We start from the raw sequence: 27,170 nt of genomic DNA on the forward strand, positions 1-27,170 counted from the left end.
GTTTTTCATAACTCCATAGTGACTCACTCACTGACGCTTTGATCCAAACACAAATCTAAATTGGGTTTAGTCTCTCCTATTCCCCCAGGTGTGTCATTTTTTGGGGATCCTACTTTTGTTGTAGCCTTTTCTTCCCCTCATATGTTTCGTTGGTGGTATGATCGATCTTTTATCAGATTATCTGATTTCCAAAGAGGAGGATCTTATATTACCTTTGATATGCTGCGCGTGTTATTTGATGTTCCTCTTCGTGAGTACCTTCGTTATAGACAGATTAGGCACTTTTTTAAGGCGCACTTTGGCCTTACCCCATCCTCTCCGATTTCCTTTTTTGAACGTATCAGCCGTGACTCTCCCAGGGGTAGGGGTCTTATCTCAAATCTTTATCACCAATTTTTGATCTGTCTTTTTCATGCTCCCCCTTTGTACAGACGAAAATGGGAGGAGGATTGTGGCGTCACTTTTTCGGATGAGGATTGGGATTCCATGGTGGATAATATATGCAAGAGCTCTAGATCTCTTTCGGTTCGTGAGACGGCCCTTAAGGTTCTAACCAGATGGTATTATACCCCGTCAAGACTACATGTACTGTTTCCACAAACGTCCCCTCTATGTTTTCGGGGCTGTGACTGCACGGGTACTTTGGTTCATATATTTTGGGATTGCCCGACCATATCTTTGATCTGGCGTAGGATTTCTGAGGTCGCTGCCTTATTGTCGGGTGCCCCGATACGATTGTCCATGCAGACCTGTTTATTGGGGGCCCATATCCCAGGGGTCTCTGATGCCAATCTGAGATTGATACACACATTATGTATTGCCACTTTATGGTCTATTGCCCTACATTGGAGGTCCAATGTTGTACCCCTGGACTCCGTTTTACACAGAATTGACACTGTAATGCTTATGGAACGCATTCATTATACCCTACTGGATAAGATGCACTTATACGATAAAAAATGGGAGTCATGGAGAGATTGCAGACACTTATTACATGCTTAATAACATCCCCAGTAAAAGTTGGCTGGCATGTACTATTGACAGGTGTATCACCTAACCTACTTTGTCGTTTACGTACTTCATGCACTTGTAACTTCCTCTTTTTTTCTTATCTTCTTTGTTATGTTAATATACTTTTATGTATTGTACTTTTCAAAAGTGCCTTGTTTTTGCTGACAATATCACTTTTAAAGTGTGCTGTTGTTTTACTGTCTACTCATGTACAATAAAATCGTTTGTAAACAAAAAAAAAAAGAAAATACCTTGTGGTATTTACAATCCAAAATGTAGTCATTTTGTGGGTGTTCCCCTATCCTGGTGCTCCAGGACCTCCAAAAATATAAGTAGTCAGGAAATTAGATGTGTTATTTATGCCCTTGGAATGAGTGAAGGTGCACCTTCATTTACTTTCCTGCATTTTCCAAAAACTTGTGTCAAAAAAAGACAATTTCCAGAGACTCACTATGCTTTTTCTGAAAATTCCTTGGAGTGTTTACTTTCCAAAATGGTGTCATTTGTCGATGTTTCTACTGTCCTAGTGCTCCAGGGCCTCCAAAAATGTGATAGGTAGTCAGGGAATTAGATGCAGAATGTATGCTTATTAAAAGCCTAAAGGTGCTCCTTGGATTTTGGGCCCCTCCCTGTACTAGGCTGTGAAAAAGTCACATACATATGGTATTCCCATACTTTATAGGCATATTACAATGTGTTTTGATGTAATTATAAGCATGCCTATGCTGTGTGTGAGAAATAACTTGATAAAATGACAACATTGTGAAGAAAAATTTATTTATTTTCTTCATTGTTCAAAAAATTGAGGCAAAAACTTACACCTTCAAAAACTCACCATGGGTACCTTCCAAAAACAGGGAATTTAGGGGGTATTTGTATTGACCTGGAATTTTAAGGCCTCAAGAAATGAGATCAGTACAATATATATATATATATATATATATATATATATATACTGTATATATACCAAATCTTTTGAAAATAAAATGTGTTTTCCTTGGATTCTGTTATGAGATTTTGCAAATAAATAATCCTTCAAAAATTTGGGCCAAAATGTATTCTACTACATTTCTTTGGTAAACAATAACCCAAATTGGTGTATATTATTTGGGTATAGTGTATATATATATATTACCAAAAGTATTGAGACACCCCTTCAAATCATTGGATTTGGATGTTTCAGTCACCTCCATGGCCACAGGTGTATGCAGTCAAGCACCTAGGCATACAGACTGCTTCTACAAGAATGGGTCGCTCCCAGGAGCTCAGTGAATTCAAGTGTGGTACCATGATAGAATGCCACCTATGCAATAAGTCCATCTGTGAAATTTCCTTGCTACAAAATATTCCACGTCAACTGTCAGTGGTATTATAACAAAGTGGAAGCAACCGGGAACAACAGCAACTCAGCCACGAAATAGTAGGACATGTAAAATGACAGAGCAGGGTCAGCACATGCTGAAGTGCACAGTGTGCAAAAGTCGCCAATTGTCTGCATAGTATATCTAAAGACCTCCAAACTTCATGTGGCCTTCAGATTGGCACAAAAACAGTGCGTAGAGAGCTTCATGGAATGGGTTTCCATGGCTGAGCAGCTGCATCAAAGCCTTACATCACCAAATGCAGTGCACAGCGTCAGATCCAGCGCTGAACTCTGGAGCAGTGGAGACATGTTCTCTGGAGTGAAGAATCACACTTCTCTGTCTGGCAATCCATGGACGTGTCTGGGTTTGACGGTTGCCAGGAGAATGGTACTTGCCTGACTGCATTGTGCCAAGTGTAAAGTTTGGTGGAGGGGGGATTATGATGTGGGCATGTTTTTCAGGGGTTGGGCTTGGCCCCTTAGTTCCAGTGAAGTGAACTCTTAAGGTGTTAGCATACCAAGACATTTTGGACAATTTCATTCTCCCAACTTTGTGGGAACAGTTTAGGGATGACCCCTTCCTGTTCCAACATGACTGCGCACCAGTGCACAAAAGAAAGGTCCATAAAGACATGGATGAGCACGTTTGGGGTGGAGTAACTTGACTTGCCTGCATAGAGTCCTGACCTCAACCCAATAGAACACCTTTGGAACGAATTTGAGCTGAGACTGCAAGCCAGGTCTTCTCGTCTGACATCAGTGCCTGACCTCAGAAATGCGTTTCTGAAAGAATGGTCAAACATTCCCATAGACACACTCCTAAACCTTTTGGACAGCCTTCCCAGAAGAGTTGAAGCTGTTATAGCTGCAAAGGGTGGGCCAACTCAATATTGAATTCTACGGACTAAGACTGGGATGCCATTAAAGTTCATGTGCGTGTAAAGGCAGGCATCACAATACTTTTGACAGTATAGTGTGTGTGTATATATATATATATATATAACATAATGTACTTTGTAGATTCTATAAATTTCACAAAGACTAAATAATATAAATTGGTTTAGGTTATCTTTACCAAAGAAATGCGGTAGAATACATTTTGGCCTAAATTTATGAAGAAAGATTATTTATTTGCACAAGTTTATAATCTAAGGAAAACTTTTTTTTCTAACGTTTTGGTATTTTTTTTATCTATATAGCAAACATAAATATAAAACACAGTAGTGATTAAATACCACCAAAAGAAAGCTCTATCTGTCTGAAAAAAATGATAAAAATGTAATTTGGGTACAGTGTGGCATGCCGGAGTAATTGTTGTGACAGTTCCAAAAACTGAAAAATGGCCTGGGCAGGAACGGGGTGAAAGTCTCTAGTCTGTATAATTGAAAATAACTATACATTCCCATTAAGCTGTTCAGCTTCAATGCAAATTTTGTAAGTGCCTTAAAAGTAGAGTGCTGCTGGAAAGTCAGAAAAAGGGCTGTTACCATAACCAGAGACATGTGTTTGCGATAAGCTACTTTAATAGTATAATAATATGTGTAATAAAATATGTATATATTAATTATTAATACAATCATAGTAAACATTTATAAGCGCTTTGAATTGTTTAAGGTTTTCATAAACCAAGTCATGCTAAAGATAGTACAAGTCTGTCACATTCAACATGGTGGCTAGCAACATTCAAATTCTGTGTGATTGACTTCTACTGCCTAGTGTTTAAAATACAGGATTGTATATGGAAATTTCATCTAAAGAGTGGATTTTCTATTTGTTTCCTTTCATAGGCAGACCTAACATATTATTTTATTACAGCATGAAAGAAGCTGGATTAACTTACAAGTACTGGAGAGGTGTTCCTCTTACGTCGAGTTGCAAGCAATGTCCAGTTGCATATACAAGTCCTGTATGTGGGTCTGATGGACATTCATATTCATCTCAGGTAGGATTTAAATAAAAAAAAATTTAAACTTGCAAAGCCCAAAATAAATGAAATGTAGTTGCATGATGTTTAGTATTTTTTACTTTCATTGTAATCTGTGGTACAACTACAGTTGTATTGGCACACACTGGATCTATGGGAGTTCATTTACTAAAAAAAAAGAGGGTGTTCCTTTAGCCAAGTAAATATTGTTAAATAGGGCAAAGTTGTGTTAACTTTGAATATCTAATCATATGCCAAGGAAAATCCTATTGTTTTTTTTATTTCTCTTGTACATGATTGGGTATTCACAGTAAATGTAGTTTCACCTTATTTATATTCTTTTTGCAAAGTGAAAATATATCACCTAATTCTCTGTGCACATTTGAGCAGACATTGCAAACATCAGACACCCCTTGATGTCATGCACCCTTAATGGATTCTTGGCAGTGTAATATACATACACAACTGTGAACTGTGAAGTGAATGACGCCTTTGTGCTTGCCATGTGTGAGTGAATACTGCCAAAATTATTGTAGGCATTATAGGTAAATCCAAGGATTAGAATGCCTATGAAATATAATATTGTAGGGATTATAGGTAAATCTCAGAATTAGAATTTCTATGGGATATAAGAGGCAAACTGATAATTCAGTGCACTGCAGCTATCGTAGTTTTCACATTAAGTAACACATTTATTTTCAATTGGTTGTTAATAGCGTTTTCAGCACAAATAAATGAACATTACAGTTGCAGTAGTTTTCGGTTCAGAAAGAAACATTATCTGATGAGAAATCCAGAGGAAAAAATATGTAAAATAACATGTCAACTATACAGAATCTAACATACTGTATTAGTTACACAGATAGACAAACAAGTTGTCAAAGTGAACAGGCTATAGCAAGACATTATACAAATACCCGGCTTTTTCAGGTACTATTATTTTTTAATCGTTAACCGGTACCGATAAAGGGAAATTGGTATATTATATGGTGCAATAGTAATGATTGAACCAAGCTTTCAATGAAAGGTGAAATTTGTGTAAGGAGGTATTTTTGATAGAGAATATTCATGCGTAAGTACAGTATAAATTCAGGTGGGGGTGGGGGAAATTGCATCTATATTAGGATGTGTTATTTCTAATTCTACAGACAGTTGTAAGGGTAATGGGTCTGAATTTAGTGTAAATATTCGGTTTCAATATCATGATCGTAAACAACACATTGAAAGGAAACCTGTTATGAAAGATACTTAGGCCTGGTCATTTGGGTCATGCTCCTCAGAGTCAGCAGTTACAAATACTGTTGGTTTCCTACTGCACATTAGCGAATCGCGCTGCGCCTTGAGATTGTTCCTCCAATCTTCTAGGACCTGTGATGTGTCCAGAAGATTGTGGGGAAGGAGGGAGGCCAGACTTCTGGCTCAGTTCTCAGTAGCGAACTGAGCCAGAAGTGGGAGCGGGTACGTATTAAAACCAGGTACCCGCTCCCCCCTAAAAAGTGCCAAATGTGGCAGCAGAGGGGGGAAGGAGGCAGACAAGCAGAGAGTTCCCTTTTAGGTGGAGCTCCACTTTAACCTATAGAGTGTGAATCATGTAGATAGCAGAGAGAAGAGAGATCAGAGAGCAGCCAGACTTGCTGCTTTGGATTCAGGTTGGTACACACTATAGCGCCATTTGCTTTATTTATTTCTCATGCCTGAGGTATACAATCATTTTAAAGTTAAATCTTTGCTTTATGCTTCTGACTTGTACAATTTGTAATCTGTGGGGTATAATCCTGACTTGTACACTTTGTATGCTGGGCTGTACATCACATTCCATTGACCGCTGCACTTTGTACCCTGGACTGTACATTACTTCTGACCATTGCACTCAGTACACTCAGCTATAGGCTATAGACTCCAATCTGTCTTTCCAGCCCCAGATCCAATCGCTGACAAATTCATGCAGACTCCACCTCCGCAACATCTCCAAAATACGCACGTTCCTAACCCCAGTAACTACAAAGCAACTCGTTCACTCCCTTATCATATCACGATTTGACTACTGTAACTCCCTCCTCGCCGGCCTACCCCAACACAGGCTATCCCCGCTTCAGTCTATCCTGAAATCTTCGGCCAGACTCATCCACCTTATCAACTGCTCCGTATCTGCCACCCCCCTCTGCCAATCCACTGGCTTCCGATTGCCCAACGCATAAAATTCAAAATACTAACATTGACGTACAAAGCTATTCGTAACACTGCCCCAACTACATTACCAACCTGATATTCATCTACCACCCTAAACTCACTCTCCGCTCCTCACAAGACCTCCTACTCTCTAGTTCCCTGGTCTCCTCCTCCCATGCCCGTCTCCAGGACTTCTCCAGGGCTTCCCCCATCCTCCTGAACACATTACCCCAATCTATCAGACTGTCACCTACCCTCCTCACCTTTAGGCACACCCTGAAAACCATCTCTTCAGAGAAGTCTACCCCGCCTTCACCTAACTGCTGATCTCCTCCGCTCTCCCCACCACTCCATCCTCCACAGCTCTTTCCTCCTGTACCACTCTCCCCTCCCTCCAAGGAGCAGGGCCCTCGAACCCCTTGTGTATTTTATTGTATTGTTACTGTACTGTCTCATGTATTGTCTCCCCTTGTAATGTACAGCGCTGAGCAAACTGTTGGCGCTATATAAATGCTGTGTAATATTAATAATAATAGGCTACATATTCCTGACCCCTGAACTCTTATGTTACATGATCTTTACCACAGCACTGTGTATGATAACCTGTATGTTTCATACCCCTAATACCAGCACTCTGTAGGCTATTTACTTGCGTTATATATGCAATGCTGGACATTACATACTATTTACCCGTGCATACAATGTACCTTACATACTTATAACCAAACTGTTCATTTTCCATGGGTTGCTGTTTGCTAGGTTATCTCTGGTTATTTTAGTTCTAAGGTGTTTTTGTTTTATGTAGACTCAGATAAAGTATTAGTCTGTATGGTAATAATGTCTATATTCTGTTTACAGCAAAATGGGAGAGTATCACTTAAAAAAAAAACTTGTGCAGGGATTACTGGGGTTGATTTGCTAAAGGTAAATAGGCTGTGCACTGCAAGTGCATCTGAGGGGAACATGCAAGGGAAACAGCATTTTTGCTTGCATACGATTGGATGAAAGAAATCAGCAGAGCTTCACCTCATTTCAGAGCTTCCCCTCGGATCTAAAGCAACTGCACTTTCAGTGCATTTGCAGTGCACTTCCAAGTACACATTAGGATTGATTTACTAAAACTGGAGAGTGCAAAATCTGGTGCATCTCTGCACAGAAACCAATCAGCTTCCAGGTTTTTTGTCAAAGCTTAATTGAACAAATGAATTTAGAAGCTGATTGGCTACTGTCAGGAATGGCCTGGCCAGCAATAGTGGGACTCAGCTGCCTTATGAGCTGCAGTACCAGGGCTGGCCAGCGGGTGCTCCCAGCAATCAGAGACTCAACCTTGCAGCCAGTCAAACACCTGGAACTAATTATACTGGTGTATTTAAGGGACATTCAGACCTGCAGACTCTGCCTTGGTGTTGTGTTTCTCTTGGGCCCTGTATCCTGTTCCTGCTCTCTGTTCCTGTCTGATTCTCTGCTGACCCTGCTCTGATCCCTGGCTTGTCTGACCATTCTCCTCTGCCTGACCCTCTGTACCACGCTGCCCGCTACCTGCTGAACCTGGCCTGTGACCCCGACCATTCTCCGCTTGCTCCCCCTGTACCTACCTGCCCGACTGATATTGACCCGGCCTGCCTGACGACGCTTGCATTGTATGTACTGTTATCTGTGGGTGGTTGGTTGGTTTGTTTGCACTGTGTTATGTTTTAGTATTGCACTGCGTTTATGTTTGTATGGTTAGTGTTAATAAATTACATTGTTTATAACATATCTGAAGTCTGCGTTTCCCTGCGTCAGTCACACACCTCTGGTCATACCCGGGAGCCCTGACAGCTACCATGCACAGCTGCACTAGATTTTGCACTCTCCAGTTTTAGTAAATCAGCCATATTGAATACACTTTCAGTGCACAGCCTATTTACCTTTAGTAAATCAACCCCAATATGTCTGTAAGAGTATCTCTAGTCACACAGTAATTAATGCATATTTAGTGGGTACAAGTGCTGTGGCATATGTGTGCAGTGTATACAGGGTATACTTGTAAGTATATATTTAAGGTTCTAAGACTATATAACTGTTCATCTGTAAGCCCCTCCTACTGTAAGTGCAATGGGATCGGCCCACCACTTTTCAGGTGCACCACATCATTACTGTCCTCAGGGTGCCCCAGGTCTACCGCTGGTTGCTACCACTGTTGACCTCTTCTGAAAATGTAAGTTCCATGCCTGTCATTCCTGCTGCCTTTCACCAACTGAGCTTACATGAAGAATGCAGAATAAGCGTTTGAAGTGACATTTCAGAGTACTTGTTCAATCACTCATATAAAGCTAAAGCCGTAACATTCAGGCAATCAACCTTTTAAGAAGGAGGCCAGCAATGGCAGACCCCTATATTTCTTTCATGACAGATTTACTTTTAAAAGACTCAGACCTTCACAGTATTATCAGTAAATTCAACAATACTATTGTAAAGGATAAATCACTTTATAACACATATTTTAGGTGTGTTGTGCACGCATAAAATAAAGTTTTCAAATGTATGTGCTTTACATATTTAATGATTTTATTTAAGATAGGTGCTTTTTAAATCTCACATAAGGCAGCAGGTGAACGTTGGTAAGACTAATAAGTATTAGCTATATTTTTTCACAAAATCTTTATTTGCTTGCATTTCTCTTACAACCAGTAATATAAACATTGAAGATGTCTATTTATTTTTGTATATAATCCTCAAATGTGTTATCTTAGCAAGAAAGTAATATGAAGAAGTTCACGCATTTCTGTTGTATAAAAAAATGCAACTATAACAATAACAACTATAACAAAATGCAGTTACCGTATTTTTCGCTCCATAAGACGCACCTGACCATAAGACGCACCTAGGTTTTAGAGGCGAAAAACTAGAAAAAAAAATATTCTGAACCAATGGACTGCAGACACAGTACAGGAGATGACCAGAGACTGCGGACACAGTACAGGAGATGACCAGAGACTGCAGACACAGTACAGGAGATGACCAGAGACTGCGGACATAGTACAGGGGATGACCAGAGACTGCAGACACAATACAGGAGATGACCAGAGACTGCGGACACAGTACAGGGGATGACCAGAGACTGCGGACACAATACAGGAGATGACCAGAGACTGCGGACACAGTACAGGAGATGACCAGAGACTGCGGACACAGTGCAGGAGATGACCAGAGACTGCGGACATAGTACAGGAGATGACCAGAGACTGCGGAAAAAGTGCAGGAGATGACCAGAGACTGCGGACACAGTGCAGGAGATGACCAGAGACTGCAGACAGTGCAGGGGATGACCAGAGACTGCAGACAGTGCAGGGGATGACCAGAGACTGCGGACAGTGCAGGGGATGACCAGAGACTGCGGACAGTGCAGGGAATGACCAGAGACTGCGGACAGTGCAGGGAATGACCAGAGACTGCAGACAGTGCAGGGAATGACCAGAGACTGCAGACAGTGCAGGGGATGACCAGAGACTGCAGACAGTGCAGGGAATGACCAGAGACTGCAGACAGTGCAGGGGATGACCAGAGACTGCAGACAGTACAGGAGATGACCAGAGACTGCAGACAGTGCAGGGAATGACCAGAGACTGCTGACCTTTGGGGAGGGAGGGGGAGCGGGTACCTGAATTTGACAGGTACCCGCTCCCACTTCCGCGGAGTTGTCCTTCCCTCTTCTTCCCGGGCCGGCTTCTGTGACAGCCGGGTGCCCACTGCGAGAAGCGCTGCGCTTTGTGAATGGCCCGGCGCCATTGGGACCTGTCATGTGTCCCAGAAGACACCGGATCATTCACAAAGCGCAGCACATGCGCAGTGGGCATCCGGCTGTCACAGAAGCCAGCGCGGGAAGACTGTGCAGCGCTGGAGCGAGGAACAGGTAAGGCCCTGCAGGAGACAACAGCTGAGCGGCCGGCCCGGTATTCTGACATGGTGGCGGCAGAAATACCGGACCGGTCGCTTTTTTATTCGCTCCATAAGACGCACTGACATTTTCCCCCCTTTTTTGGGGGGAAAAAAGTGCGTCTTATGGAGCGAAAAATACGGTATATTTAACACAACAAAATGCTGTAAAACTGCATGGTGCACAACTATGGCACTTACACTGAAAAGTTACTAACTGATACAATGATTTTTTTCTTTAAAACTGAAAAAAAAAGATATGTTCAAAATGTTTGTTCCCTGTCTAGTTGCAGAACTAAAGCTTCTGTATGTGCAGTAGATTGTGAACACATTGACGGCTGTGAGATGGGCATCCCATATGGCTGTTTTTGATACACTGTGATCCTACAGCTGTGCAGTTATTCTTATTTAGAAAACATTCAATGCTTTTATTTATAACAGTTGCTTCAAAGAAAGTTTTCTTCTCACTTCTCACGCAAAGTCACAAACTAAAAAGTGATTTCTGTTGAGGCTAGATTTTAGCAAGCGGTTTTAAAAGACTTCAAAATTCAGATGGTTTCAGAAGCATCTAAGCAGGATGCTGTAACTGCAACTCTAACATTTAAATGTTTTCTTTAACTAATAAGCAGCATCTGTATTTGCATGTTTGAAAATCATAGCAAGTTTGAGGTCAAAAACTAAAACATTCAGGAAAGTAAGAAAAAGGTATGATTAATATTATATTTCTCTATACTTCCATTAATGAGATGCTTGCCCACAATTCAACCAAGTAGTATCATAATAAATGGGTATATACTGGGCTTTTATCATAGCACTCCAGGTCTGTACATATCTGACACTGTTATAAATCATGGCAATTCTAGGAGCAAAAGCAAATCTCTCCCTAGTATGTTTTTTTTTTTGTGAACTAAAATTGAAGTGATTCTGTGCTTTGTCTATACAGTGCAAAGCAACAGATACTCGTTAATATTTATTTCCTAGATTCACATACTTTTATTTCCATCAAAGCTGCTGATTTGCCCTACATAAGCAATAATAAGGAGGTAGCCTTGTCCCTCGAAATTACATCCTAACAACACTTGATTTTGAAAAAATAAAATTCACATGAAAGGCTAAATGGCAATTACAAGAGTTCAGTGTTGGTATCATAGAAGAAAATTGTGCTGCAATGATTCAGCAAAAATGTGCCACTAATTGTATCCTACATATAACAGTTGTTTTTTTCCTAATCATACATAAGGGACACAAGATGGCGTAATGCAGGTACATTTGGTTATGCTGCAGTCTTCAGGAGAATGGATACTGATAAACAAAGCTGTAAGGACAACTTAGTATAACCCCTCCTTCCCACATTATGTCACATTTTTTTTGCTAGTGAATAATAAGACATCTCTCCTCTGAAAGAAGAAAAACCTTTTTCCTAAAGCCCAGCTCTATGTAATTTAAACATTTTACCTTGCAATTGGTCTGTGCCATGTGCAGGCATTACCTGCTTGCTTTGTCTAGGAGAGAGAAGTGCTTTTACTTACCTGATCCTCCAATCCTACAATTTCCAGCAAGGGACTCTCCCTTGGCATCATCTCATCCAAGGCAGGGCTATGGACCTTGCATTGGTCTTGATGTCAGGACCTTAGACTGCTTGAACATGGGGAGAAGACTCTGTAAGGGCCCGTCTAGCAGCATGGAGGAACGGAGGATCTGGTAAGTGACTCTCCTTTTCTGTGTCCCCAGACCTGAACAAGCAATTAACCCTTGCAGTGTGGGCACAAGAGGCCTATTTTGTAGCTTTCTGGATTGACCAATCCTTTGAATTGCCACTGAAGCCATACCCAGAATCCACTTAAAGGAAGAAGAGGGGCTGTCCTGTAATGTGTTATTGAGTACTGGCTTATGCTGAAGGAGCTCACCTAGATGACTGTGTGTAATGCGTGCGTCAGCTGCAGACCGCTTTACAGATCTAGAGCCACAGTGTATTCGTGTTGTTTAACTCTGTCCTTAAGGGAGTGTTTGCAACAGCAAGGCGAAGACTACTGAAAGTGGCATTTTCTCTAAAACCTGATTCTCTATCCCCAGTGTGACTGTGTGGGAACTGCAAGACCCCACGAGACCTCAACTGTGATGAGTTTGGGCTTTGGCCCATGTGTGCAGGGAGCCTGATGGTGCTTTCATTGCTCTTGTTATTTTCCTTAGGGGGCTAAAATGTCTCCAGCTGCAACTATATTGGTGTTGGGAAGGGGATCTGCTCCATATTTGAATTTAGCACTATAGTGACCTTCTACTCCACTTTCCGAGTACAGACATTGTTTCCTTCCTGCTATCTTATCTGCCTATGCACCATCTCTACAGTCCTTTGAACATTCACTTGGGCTTCCCCTGCCTTACAGTAAACTGGCCAAAGGCAGCATTAACCCTTCCTGTTTGTGTGCACCTTTTTAGAGCGATCCCTCACTTGTATACCTAGGATGGTGGATCACAAGTGCAAGGACAGTGGTCCTGGGGGCCTTGTTGGTATTATTAATCTCTTCGGGGATAACTCCTTCCTCTGTCTTATCTAGGGAGGAACTCCCTGCTACTATGTCTGAATTTACTGGGAAAAAAAACTGCCATGTTTGCTGACTCAGTGCAGGGGCTGCAGGTGTGCTTCCATGCCTTCTATTCTGTTCTATTTTCCATGGTACTTGGCTCTATCCAGTTAAAGTCTTTTTTCCTCCTAAACATGTTGCTCATCAATACCCTATTGAGGAGTAATTCCTCAAAAAGTGGGGTGTCCCTATATTGGACCTTCCCATTTCCTGTTTTAAAAAGACTCTGACTGAATCTGTAGAGAGAGTGCTGGTGTTTAAAGACCCTGTGGATAAAGGTCTGAAAGTCCTTTCTGAGGCCTTATTCTTCCTAGCAGGCCTGCATTACATATGCAGAGGACCCTTAAGCTCAATTGTTTGTGGAGCATCAGTACAAGAAACACCTCTGGCATATGCTGTTTGATGGGGAGTGTGTCTTTGATAAATTCCAAGACAACTTTATCCAGGAAGTCCCCTTGCAAGTGTTGACCCTAATACTGCCATATGTCCTAGACTCTAAAAATCTCCAAATCCACAAGCAAGTTCTTTTCACAATGAGGGGTGAATCCACTTGTCAGAGGGTGGGGGGGATGTCTGTCAGCCTTTGTGGCCCTCTGGTCCCAGGATATTTCAGGCGTTTTATTTAAGACTGTTGTATTCAGAGGCTACAGACTGACATTTTGGACTCTGCATCTACCCCACTTTATGCTGTCAAGCATGCCAGCATCCCTACTAAGATTGTTCCTCTCTCAAAGGGTCATAACCATTGTCCTGAAAACTGAGTTCCAGGGTTTCTATCCAAACCTGCATACCATCCTTAATGCCAAAGTAGACCTCTGCCCCATATCAGATCTGAAGGTTCTCAACACCTTTCTCTGGGTAAACAAATTCTGTATGTAATGTGTCAGGTCAGTCATTGCTTCTCTCCATCCTATAGACCTTATGGTCCTTGTGTAAATTAAGTATACTACTACTTGCATGTCTACATCTTGCTGGTGCATCAACGCTACCTTCGTTTTACAATGGGCACACAGTATTAACTTTTTGTTGCCCTTCCCTTTGTTCTGTCCACTGCACTTTGCATTTTGATAAATGTTCTTGCTCTGATTCACTCACAGAGGTTTGGGTGGATCCTAAACCTCCATAAGTCAGAGCTGGATCAGTTACATCACTTGCAGTATCTGGGCCTGGGACTCATCATGTCTTTTATCTAGCCTGTTCAGAATCAACATTTGGTTTTGTGCACCATAAAGGGTCAAATCCTATCCCCAGCTATTTTTTTCAGAGACCCCTTTTCTCTTACTTCTTAGCAAAAGCATTTGTATAATATGTCTTTCACATTATTCCCTCTGTATACCCCCAGTGACACAGAACTTCCAGGAAACCTAACCTGTTCCTTTCAGTTCTTTAAAATCTCCCTTTGAACCTCACAGGGATATTCCTGTGTCTAGTCTCACTCATAGGTTTCTGTCCTAGTTTTCATAAATCATGAACTCACTCTGACATGTGAGTTCATGATTTACCTTCCTTAACCTGTAAAGAACCTTTTCTTGTGCTACACAGAGACAAGGTTGTCTTGAGGTCAAAGGCAGCTTTTCTTCCCTGGGTAATTTCTTCCTTTCACCTCAACCAGGACATTGTTCTAACTTTTCTGTCCTGCTACTTCTGCATCTTTTGGAGTACATTAAGGAAGATACTCTGTTCTTTTGATCCACTCCTACTATTGCTTGCTACAAAAATTGAGACTAGCTGGGAGTGGGAGGCGTTATAATGTTAAAAACCTTGTCCTGTGTAAAATTTTTAATTTTACATGTATCTTTGACAGCCATATTTGCTCACTTATGCAGACTGTACTTCCTGCATTGTTATGCTTTACACTGCTTTTTGCTTTGCTGCTTCATCTCATAATGCAAATCAATGAGTTGGCTGATTTCATTGAAAGCAGTAAACTTTCTAAGTGGCTGATATCATATCTTTCCTGTTATTAAGAGAGAGACAGAATAGTTGCAGTGAGCAGTTAAGTTCCCTCTATTGTCTTGTCTACATATTGGTACATTTAATATACTAGAAAAAAAATGGAAACATATGTTAAAAATGTTATTGTTATATCAAAAATTAGTTTAAGATAAAACACTGCAATAATGACTAAAAATTTGCACTCACTAAAAATACTCTATTGGGTTGATTTACTGAATCTGGAGAGTGCAAAATCTAGTGCAGCTGTGCATGGTAAGCCAATCAGCTTCTAAGTTCAGCTTGTTCAATTAGGCTTTGGCAATAAGACCTGACAACTGATTGGTTTCTGTACAGATTTGCACCAGATTTTACGCTCTCCAGTTTTAGAAAATCAACCCCTATATCTGCTCTCAATATATATTTATGTTGTACAGTATATATTCCTGACCCCTGCACTCTATACATAACATAATTTTGACCCCTAAATTCTTCAAATTATGTTTTGACCCCTAAATTCTACAAAGTATATATTTCTGACCCCTGCCCTATATACCTTTTGGAAATACTTTCCCTTTAAAGTACAAAACAACAAATAAAGGAGCACTCCCAACCCTGTGGAAGTCAATAGAGTCACAAGCCCAGGAATAGTTAAAATCGCAATTCACTTTAATGTTGGGTTAAGAAGCATGACATGTTGGAGTGCCTAGGTTGATGCATCACCAAGCCAGTGGAGAGGAGAAACACTTATTCCCAAAAGCTGGAGAATGACACATGATCCTGGACCCAACAGTAGGTTGCTCAGCCTAGGAGCCTCAGGACAGTGGGAAGGGTGTGTGGATGGCAGCCAATAGGAACACTAAGATGGTGGGTCCGCTGGAAGTCACATGTCCCAGATTCGGTTGGTATGTCATACAACTGGCGAAAGACCGCCCGAACAAGGGCAGGTGAGGGCAAACTAGAAGCCTAGGGGAGCACTCAAACCAAGTCAAACAAAAGGAGAGAAGCCAGTCATCATGATAACATGTTTCAGGGACTTGCTCCTTCCTCAGATCAAAATATATATATATAGGAAGGGCCAGGGGAGTGTGTCATCCTTAATAGCCACATATATTAACCTCGCCTGGCATTTTTTTGCTGGCTGATAGATAAAAAGAGTGAGAAATTTGAGTGGAGAGTGAAAAAGTTTTACTTTTGACTGCTGGTGTTTGCTGGTGCTTGAAGTTTGTTTTATTTTCTTCTTTGGATCTTGCTAAAAGCTTTTACTTTTTTAAATTACTTTTTAAATAGCATTTTATTTCTTCCTTTCCTTGTCTTCCTTCAGTCTGCTAAGTAAGGGGAGGGGTTAATTGTTCACAGGTGATACAGGTCCTATATAACTTGCTGTAGAGCTCACTCTGATCTTGCTCATTTTGGAGCTTGCCTGTATTTTGCTTGCTGGACCTTTGACTAAGTTGACATTTGAGAAGTGGAGTTAAAAAACTGGAGCATAAAACAGGAGTTTATAGCAGGAGTCTAACAGGAGTGGTTTGCACCTAAACAGAAGGGGGTCTGCTGTGCTGGGGGAGAGGTTTATGGGAAGGCTGGAGGAATATTTAAACTAGGATTGATAGGGGAGGGAGAATTAGATTATAACGAGGTAGACAGATCAGACAGGGGTCAGTACTTATTGGTAGGTGGAATGGGAAAAGATGTGGGGAAGGCTATGACAGATAATAAGAAGGTTCCCATGTTACAAACAACCAGTGGAATTGGTACCATTTGTATGAAAATATCAAATATGCAGAATACGTGTGAACAAGGTGTCAATGAACTAAAGTGTTTGTTCACCAATGTCAGAAGCAAAATAGGTGAGTTGGAAGCTTTGTTGCATGAAGAGAACTATGATTTAATTGGTATTGCTGAATTTCAGCTTAATTCTTCACATGACTGGGCCATTAATATTCCTGGCTATGTTCTCTTTCGGAGAGACGGGGTAAATAGGAAAGGTGGTGGTGTCTCTCTCTATGTGGGAAGTTATCTCAGAGTGAGTGTGAAAGAAGACCTAGTTGATGGAGAGTGTGATGAGGCTGAAGTATTACCGGTGGAACTGCACATGAGGGTGTGTACTACAAAGGTAATCATTGGAGTTTGTTATAGGCCTCCCAGTGTTAATGAGGAGGTGGAGTCTCAGCTCCTTTCACAGATCGAAATGGGTGCAAGGGCTGGGACAGTGATAATAATGGGGGATTTTAACTACCCGCTAATTGACTGGAGTACTTGTACTGCTAAAGGGCAAACATTTTTAAACCTACTACAGGACAATTTTATGGTACAGTTCATCGAGGCCCCAACTAGGAATGATGCTCTGCTGGACCTGGTAATCTCAAACCATGCAGAGCTTATTACGAATGTCCATATAAAAGAACATCTGGGTAGCAATAACCATAACCTGATTTTTTTTATTGTTAGCTGTAAACAGCAAGCACATACGGGTAAAATAAAACCGTTCAATTTTAAGAGAGCTAATTTTCCAAGGCTGAGAGCTGCTCTCCATGACTTAGACTGGGAGGGAATATTGGCATCAATGAACGCAACACAAAAATAGAAGTTCTTCAAAAAGACTGTATGTGCAAAATATATTCCCATGGGCAACAAGTTTAAAAGGCTAAAAATCAAACCTATGTGGCTTACGGCAAAGTTAAAAAAGCTATAGATAATAAGAAAAGAGCATTTATTAAGTATAAAAATGAAGGAACACTATCATCCTTTAAACATTACGAAGAATATAACAGAATATGCAAAAAGAAAATAAAGGCCACAAAAACTGAAAACAAACAACAGACTGCAAAAGATAGCAGGACCAACCCCAAAAAATATTCAAGTATAATAATAGTAAAAAGGTCCGGTTCAAGCATGTAGGCCCTTTACAAAATAATCTAGAGTGGGTGACTGGGGACAATGAGAAGGAAAATTTATTAAATACCTTCTTCAGTTCTGTATATACAAAGGAGCATGGGGGAGCTCTTGTCCATAATGGGTATGGTATTGACACAGCTCCAGATGATCCACATTGGCTCACAATTGATATGATCCAAAAATATTTAGACAGAATAAAGGTGAATAAAGCACTTGAACTGGATGGCATACACCCACGAGTCCTTAAAGAACTGAGCTCTGTCATTTCAAAGCCATTGTTTCTCATTTTTAGGGACTCTTTAATGACTGGCATAGTACCACTGGATTGGCGTAAGGCCAATGTGGTGCCAATATTTAAAATCTTTATTAAAAATCTTTACCAAGTAATTATAGACCTGTTAGTTTAACTTCTATAGTTGGGAAGATACTGGAGAGTTTAATAAAAGACCACATAGATGAGTTTTTGCTGCAAAAAAGTATTTTAAGCAACAGACAGCATGGATTCATGAAAGACAGAAGTTGTCAAACAAATCTGATTTCTTTTTATGAGGAGGTGAGCAAAACCTTGGACAGAGGGGTGGCGGTGGATGTGGTATACTTGGATTTTGCAAAACCGTTTGACACAGTTCCCCACACAGGGCTAATGTGTAAGGTAAAGTCTACGGGCTTAGAAAAATCTGTAAATGGAGAAAAACTGGCTAAAAGATCGTATTCAGAGAGTAGTGGTTAATGATTCATACTCTGAATGGTCTAGGGTTGTTAGTGGTGTACCCCAAGGTTCAGTGTTGGGACCCTTTTAATATATTTATAAACGATCTAGGGTCTGGGATTATAAACACCATTTCAGTCTTTGCAGATGACACCAAGCTGCTCAGTGGAATAATGTCCTTACAGGATGTCTCCAACTTACAAGCCGACCTCAATGCACTGTTTAATTGGGCAACTATGTGGCAAATGAGGTTTAATGTTGATAAATCTAAGGTTATGCACTTGGGAGCTAAGAATATGCAGGCATCATACATACTAGGGGGAGTACAACCGGGAGAATCAATGGTCGAGAAGGATCTGGGAGTTCTGATAGATCACAAGCTTAATAATGGCATGCAATGTCAAGCTGCGGTTCCTAAAGTGATCAAAATCCTTTCTTGTTTTAAAAGAGGTATAGACTCCAGAGAGAGAGATATCATATTACCCCTGTACAAATCATTAGTAAAACCTCATCTGGAATATGCAGTTCAGTTTTGGGCACTAATTCACAAAAAGAACATTGGGGAACTGGAGAAAGTACACAGAAAGGCAACTAAACTAATAAGAGGCATGGAGGAGATCATCTATGAGGAAAGATTAGAGGAACTGAATTTATTCTCTCTTGAGAAGAGGAGATTAAGGGGGGATATGATCAACATGTATAAACACATCAGTGGTTCATATAGTGAATTCGGTGTAGAGCTATTCACCCTGAGGTCATCACAGAGGACAAGGGGACACTCTTTACGTCTGGAGGAAAAGAAATTTAATCTCCAAACATGGAAAGGTTTCTTCACAGTGAGAACTGTGAAAATGTAGAATAGACTCACCCAAGAGTTGGTTCTGGCCAGCTCAGTGGATTGCTTTAAAAAAGGCCTGGATTCTTTCTTAGATACACAGAATATAACTGGATACTAACAGCTATAGGAAAAGTTGATCCAGGGAATATCCGATTGCCTCTCGGGGGACCAGTAAGGAATTTCTTTCCCTGCAGGAGGAAATTGGATCATGCTCTGCTGGGTTTTTTTTGCCTTCCTCTGGATCAACTGTGGGTGTAAGATTATAACTTCTTTTTTTAATGGTTGAACTGGATGGACTTTTGTCTTTTTTTCAGCCAGACTAACTATGTAACTATGTAATATGAAGAAGAAATGCTTGTAACTGATGACCACAGAGATTATCTAACAGGAAAATGTGCTTAATATGCTTTATAAAAACCTGTAATCGCAAACACATATCTTAATGGCAAAATATTAAACTTTTTTTTTAAAGTTCATAATATGATAATGATATACAGTAATAATATACATTGCAAAATGAGGTTGTCTATATCATCTATCAATGTGGAGAAAACTTTACAGAAAACCTAATTTTATGTTTATTGAACCTATTTTTGCTCCCAAGTCTCCAATAACAACTCTAAAGTGATTATAAGGGCTTAAGTTTTTTTACCTTAATGTGTTATGTATATGCAGACTGCAGAAGAGGAGGCTTGAGGCTGCTTTGTGCAATATCATTGCCCAGAGCAGGTGATTATAATATGTTTGTTATTTTAATTAAAAAAAATGTCTTAAATAATGCTTAATCTATGTCTAATTCTGCATCCTAGGTGAGCAACTGACCTGAGATGCTATTTGAGCATTACAATATCACAATATGTAACTTTGTAACTCTATAGCAATACATCTTTAAAACGAAATAAAAATGTATTAAAAACAAAGATCAATTTTTTTACACAATAATACATGAAATCATATATCAAATGAGCTTACTACAAATCCTTTGGATAGGAAAAAAAAACCAAAAAAGAAAAAAAAAGCATGAAGGTAAATAAACACATGCAAACAGTAACAAAGAAAAATAATGTCATAAGAAAAGATAATAATCCCAGTAATGATAGAAGGACACATAAACATTTGGAAATACATAAGAGAACGCATATCAAATAAAGAGTACATATAAATAGAAAAGGTTGACCATAATGACCCAGCTCCTCATTCAAACCTCGAAGAGAAAGGTGTGCAAATTTGGAAAGAAATAGGTGTACAACACTAGGAACTGCATATCAAACGCATGTCAAATAAAAAATGCATGCAAATGCATGAAGCTATTGACTTCCACAGGATTGGGAGCACTCCTTTGTTTGTTTTTTTGTGCTCATGTCTCTTTGCTGGTCAGATCAGTTGTTGGAGCTGCCCATCCTGTGGTTATCTTCAGTTCCTCTGGAACCTCATTGTGCTTGGTATTTGCACCTTTTCCTTTTAAAGTGTATGTGAATTCCAGCAATTAATTTCTCTTATTTTCTCCAGGTTGGCCTGTTGAACACACCATATAATTAATTTTCTTATATGTGTTTAATAAGTGCAACAATTACTTATTGATCATTTTAGACTATCATCACTGTCCTGTACACACTTCCTGAGTTTTGCAAGGAGTGTAATTAGTCCCCCCAATTTGATCTTGGATTACAGAACAATTGATTCCTATGTTGTGAAAATAGGGAGAGTGGAGGGATTCAGTAATTTAGCAAAAGACAATTTGGCAGGACACCATTCAATACACAAAAAGTATGTGTATTGTTAATAATAGCTAGAGAGTCTGCCCACGCTGAGAAGGACAATAGAAATATTTAAAATATAAAACCAGCAGCTAACCACCTGATCCTATACCTATAGGTAAATAAATAGTACTGAAAAAAATGGTGTAGCGCTCAGTAACAGATAAATGCACAATACAGATAACACATAGAAATTATAATACCGGTGACACTAGGTGCTCTAAGACAACTCAGGTCACAGCGGCCCTAATAGGTGACTAACATATAGTGAATCCAATCCCATAAGGTATTAAATATATATATATGTGGGGACCCTGTTGTCCCCACAACTGGGACTTCAACCTATGAAGATGTGAATGGAGGGATAAGTGCTCATCACCATCGATGAGATTGTGATCAGAGAGAGGAAAGGGGGTGCTTGTGAGGTTGTAGGGAGTGCAAAGATGGGAGAAAACAAGATCTAATGTATTCCCATCAGAGTAAGTGGAGGACTGTATCTATTGTGTTAAGGCAAAAGATGAGGTTAAGTTGAAGAGTTGGGATGTAGCTGGGTTGTTCACTTTAATGGGGATGTTAAAATTTCCATGAATGATAGTGGGTATTTCAGAGGAGAGAAAGTAGGGTAGCCAAGCAGAGAAGTCATTCAGAAAGCGCAACACCGGTCCAGGAGGCCAGCAGATCACTGCAATTCTCAGAGAAATAGGCGAAAACAGCCAAATGCAGTGAGTCTCAAAAGAAGGGAAGTATAGAGAGGGAGGGTTAGGGAGGACTTGAAAGGTGCTCAGTGGGGATAGAAGCAAACCAACTCCACCTCCTTTCCGACCACTGGCTCTGGATGAGTGAGTCCAGAGAAGGCCTCTATGGGAAAGTGCTGTGGGAGAAGTAGAATGTGATGCTTGAAGCCAGGTTTCTGTAATTGCTAGTAGGTGAAGGGAGCGGGAGACAAAAAGGTCATGGCAGAGGTGAGCTTATTACAGACAGAGCGGGCATTCCAGAGTGCACATGAAAAAGGGAGGGTGGTATTTAGGAGCATAGGGATTGAGATTAAATTGAGTGAATTGTGGCTATTCCTGGAGGAAGGAGGGTGCCTGGTGTGGGGGTGAGATACTGGAGGACCAGGGTTTGGGGAGATATCCCCAGAGGTTAGGAGAAGGTGAGGAAAGTAAGATGGGAGTGGATGTATATGAGTGCACATGCCTTCCTGTCCTGGTGTTTGGGTTAGCAGGTGAGTAAAGTATTAGCAGGAGGTCATGAGAGCAGTAGTAGGGAGATGGTAGAAGTGAGGGTGATATGTTTAAGCTTTTGAAATTTTGAGAATGGAGGATGGCAATATGAAATGTTGAGAATGGAGGATGGCAATATGAAAAGGAGGGGAGTGGGAATGGAGTGGGAATCAAACTTGTAGGAGATGTTTCCCAGGGTGTCTCCCTGCAGTCCATCCAGCATACAGTAGAGATCATTGCTGTATCTTCCTGTTGCTTGAGTTATTCTGGTTTAGTTAAACCGCTGTGTTCAACTGCTGTTTTGCACTCCAGCAGAAAATGCACTGCTGTATTCAACTGCTGTTTTGCACTCCAGCAGAAAATGCACTGCTATGTTCAACTGCTGTTTTGCACTCCAGCAGAAAATGCACTCACGCAGTACAATGCCCCCCATCTGCGACTGAACCCCCCGCCTGTGACCTCCCTCATAAGCTGGTCTAAATTTATAGGGAGGTAATCAAATGAGCAACTCTTCTCCGCCCTAATTAGGAACCACATGGCTTCCTCTATAACCTCTAATTGCTATATTTGGGTCCTTATACAAAAGAAGCTTAACTGGCAGTATAGCTGCTCCTGTTTATGTTGTTGTCAGGGGCGGACTGACAACTCATGGGCCCCCGGGCAATAGGGGATCATGGGGCCCCTGTGTCCTTGCCCAAACTCAAAAAAGCCTATGAAAAAGGTACCAGGGGCAATTAGCTGGTTCCATGATGTCTGTCAGACCCTTGCCTTGGCCTGGTCATAAAGCTATAAATCAGTCTGTCACTGGACATGAAAAGCATTACAGAATGGCAGTAAAACATACATCCCACTTGAAACCACTTTTTCATGCAAATTCATAAATCCTGACAGGAACAAGGTACAATAAAACAAAGCATATATTCATATAGGTCAGTTTAATACGAGTCACCTGACACATTACTCCCCTATGTGGCACCTACACGAGAGTAGAAAGCAATATGTTGTTATCTGGAATGGTAAGATATATCATATTTGATGTCTTGACGTTCAGGACATCATTCTGCATATTAATATACCAGTGGCTAGGCTGATACATGTACCTAGTGAAGGGTATTGGCCATGGTATAAGCGAGCAAGGGATTTGGTCATAGCCTGAGTCCCCTCCTAAACACCCCTCCCCAAATGAGGTGATTGGTTCTCTGCTTTAAGGAGACACCCTGCTGGGTTCCTATAAAAAAAAGGCTGTCATGCCTGGAGAGGAAGATGAAGAAATTCTCCCTTTTAACATCAGGAACCAACTTTGGGAGAAAAGGCACCCCTTTGTTCAGGACACTTGAACGCTGCTTAAACCAGAACTTCTGCAAGTATCTTACCTTCTTAAACTTCTTTCTTTTATCTCTCTGTTGTGTTATTGCTCTCTCTATTTATATATATATATTTGTTACATTTATTCTGTAAATATTTTTATTGCACCATTTTAACCTTTTTAGTAATAAATCCTATTTTTTGAAAAGTGTTGAACTGTTTCTAAAGCTCTTTAATGCAAACTAAAAATCCTTAAAATCTGAAGAGTGCTACTGTGTGTTTTAAAACCTCTGGATACACCTGTCTGCGGTGACAGGGTGTATACAGATACTTATTCATACAGTAGTGTTACTGCTAAGATTTGTGAGTTTCCTCCTTCTCTGTAAAAAGGTGGTGGTGGCAATGTGAAGGGTTAATTGCGTAATTAACCTGACCCAGTAACAATTGCTTTCAGGCTGCTGGCACCTAGATTAGGGTCCAGTGAGCTGGAAAATCTTTGTGCAGGCGCAGCTGAGAGTGGCATTGTTTCGCAAGTGGCATCGCGGTTTTAGATTGGCTAGTCCTTCGGTCAGAAGTTGGTGAGAAGGGCTGGGGTCTGATGCCGCGCCTGTCACAGGGTACACATAATTTTCCACGTAACATGATTTAAAAGCCTTTACAGGTTATCTGTTTACCATAAATGATTTCCCTAGAATCACTGTTCTCACTCCAACATTGCGTGTAACTTTAGCTGTTTAAATGTTTATGCTATGTGATAGCATTCTCCTGTGACAGGTTCTTTTTCCTAAGCTATCAGGGGTCTATTGGACCCCTGATGTCTCCCCTCCACTAAAACCAATATAGCACAGTTCATGCTCAATTCCCTTCTTTCTTGGCCAGGAAAGTGACAGCTGAAACTAGAAGTGATAAAATCCATGTTGCTTCTGGGTTCTTGCTAGCTAGGAGAGATCAGTGAACAGAGGTTCATTGATCTCCCATTCCATCCCTTTATCTGTTTTGAAAGCCCGAAGCCCACAGATGGGACAGCTGAGCCCAGAAAACATAGCAGGAGGGAGAGTGGTCTTGCAAGGGATAGTCCCATTTTGGGGTCCTTGGAAGGAATCAGGTCATTGTACAGCCACCAGATCACTTCTATCTCAAAAGTTGACAGTTTGCTTGTGAAATCTTACATGCATTCCCAGCTGCTGTAGCAGTTGGCAGTGTATGTAAAACCCCCCACTGCTGCTGATGTAAGCCTAATGCTGGTGGCAGCAAAAGAACTAAAGACATAAAACATGTATGTATTGCAGAGATGTAATGTATATTTGTTATCTGAAATGCACTTTAAATAAGAATTTCCCTTTTTTATCTGATTCCATTTCTTATTGAATGGAGTCCAACATTGACAACTCCTCATTTATTGCCTTATTTAATTGAATAGGGTGCCACTGACAGTTGCTGCATGGTTTCTCATCATCCAAAGTAAAACTGTTTTGATTATCCAACCTCCAACTCTGTTCCCCTTTGGGTACAAAGTAAAGCATGTCTCAATGAAATTCTATATTTTATCATTGTAACAAGCTGGGAGTTTTCAAGTGCTCCAACTAGTTAGTTTGACACAAAAACTAAAGTAACATTGACTTCTTGCAAATCCCAGGATATGTTGCTTACATGGAATGATCAGAATCAGCCATTTACTGTTTTAACGAGTTGAGAACTTCAATTATTCATTAAACATATAGCTAGAATACATAATTATGCTTCTAAAGTGTCTGTGAAAAAACTCTGTATAGTTATTATTCCATGCACTGTTTTTAGGGTCATAAATATTTTAGGATTTTAAAAAATAGGATTAATATACCTTGCAGAACTTTGACAATGCTCTTTAAAAATAAAATAGCTTACATTTTGCAATAACATATTTTGGCAAAAACTGCATTTATATAAAACATTTAGTGAAGTTCAGTCAGACTGTCTTTGATAAGACACTAGAAAAACTCTACCCATTAATGTACTGTTTTGTTTTTTTTTTTACCAATCATTAACTTCTGTTAGCTTTTTTATTATAATTAGTATGGTTAGAAATATTCAAAGTTGTAAGGACCCTGCCTTAATCTGCAATATCCAGATTTAGTTGGCATCTGGGGGGTATTGTTTCTGTATTCATTGGGCTTCCCCCAGGTTCAGGATATTGTTTGGCTCTGCTTGTTGTATGGGAGTCTCCCTGGCAGATATAGCAAGAAAAAAACAATATTGCTAAGTCATGAATATGTATGTCTCGTGGGCAAATCACTAAGTTTATTGTCAGTGGTGCATGCTGAGGAAAGATCTAAATATTTGGGATGACCTTGGAGAAGGGTTCTTGCTGGAAGTCTGTATCTCCCAGGCCTACTGCCTGGTATGAGCTTTTACTGAAAGAGGCCTAGGAAGTGTATGCTGGATTGCTGGAGGATACATCCAGAAGCAGTGGAAGATGGCTGCCTGTATCTTGAAAGAAGCTTCCCACCTGAATAGTGTCTACTAGTATAGATTTCTGGTGTTTGCTTGAAGGCCCATAGCCTGAATTGACTGTTGCTAGAAGAGAAGTCTGGAGTCATTTTTGCCTATTTTTAGTAATCTTGTGCCCTAATGCTCTCCTGAGTTTGTTCTGGTTTAAAAAACTCTCATAAACATGCTAAAATGATGGGCACTCAATTCCTTTCACCCCACAGATTTAAATATTTCACTCTGATGTTTAAAATGCTAGCCTACTGAGACTTCTTGGGGTCCTCCTCATCCACCACATAAGGAGGTTCTATACAATTGTTAAGCAATCAATTTTTTATCTAGGCATCTTCCCAAAATGCGTCTCTCTTTTGGCTTTCGCCAAAACAACTAGCTAGTTGAATAAATTTGGCCTTGGAAGCAATAACTAGGAACAAGAAATAATACTACTATTGATAAATATGCATTTCTATATTTGAAACAAAATACCATAAATTCGATGTGTCAACTTATTCCATGCCATGCTATTGCTCATTTCAGTCAACTAAGCTAAATGATGTGGCATTAGAAAAAAAATTACTCTGCCAACATGCTTCCTAGAATATGTCTGATATTATTATTATTATCATTAGTATTATTATTAATATTATTATTATCACACCTCCAACTAACTCCAAAAACTGAACTTTTAACTCTTCCATCAGCTCATCCCCCACAGTTGTTACCTTTTGTCCCACTTGTCCCACCCTTTTAGTTCGTAAGCCCTTTAGATTTTAAAGCAATGTGCAAACTTTTGGCGCTACAGAAATCCTGTATAATAATAATTATAATTATTATGATATGCAAAGTGAGACCAGGGGCGGACTGACAACTCATGGGGCCCCCGGGTAATAGGGGATTATGGGGCTCCTGTGTCCTTGCCCACACTCAAACCACATCCAAAAAAGTCTATGAAAGGTACCAGGGGCATCTCATGGGGCCCGAGTGCCCGAATGGTCAATCCACCCTTGAGCAAGACTATTAAGCATTATTTTTATTATTTTCACATACACTAGGCACCGGGAGACACAAGGCATCA

The 27,170-nt window shown here is 40.4% G+C and overlaps 1 protein-coding gene across 3 annotated transcripts in view; it reads left to right on the forward strand.

Annotated features, from left to right (window-relative positions):
- The window catches only part of SPOCK3 (SPARC (osteonectin), cwcv and kazal like domains proteoglycan 3), a 526,000-nt gene that overhangs the window by 350,718 nt on the left and 148,112 nt on the right, over window positions 1-27,170 (forward strand). For all 3 annotated transcript variants that reach the window (XM_089670354.1, XM_089670355.1, XM_089670353.1), the window contains one exon: window positions 4,190-4,316. In XM_089670354.1, the coding sequence (XP_089526480.1) occupies window positions 4,190-4,316 (127 nt within the window). The remainder of the gene's footprint in view (window positions 1-4,189; window positions 4,317-27,170) is intronic.

Source organism: Staurois parvus, unplaced genomic scaffold (assembly GCF_062004578.1).
Source record: "Staurois parvus isolate SC_StPar_1 unplaced genomic scaffold, SC_StPar_1.0 ptg000090l, whole genome shotgun sequence".
NCBI classification, from domain to species: Eukaryota; Metazoa; Chordata; class Amphibia; order Anura; family Ranidae; genus Staurois; species Staurois parvus.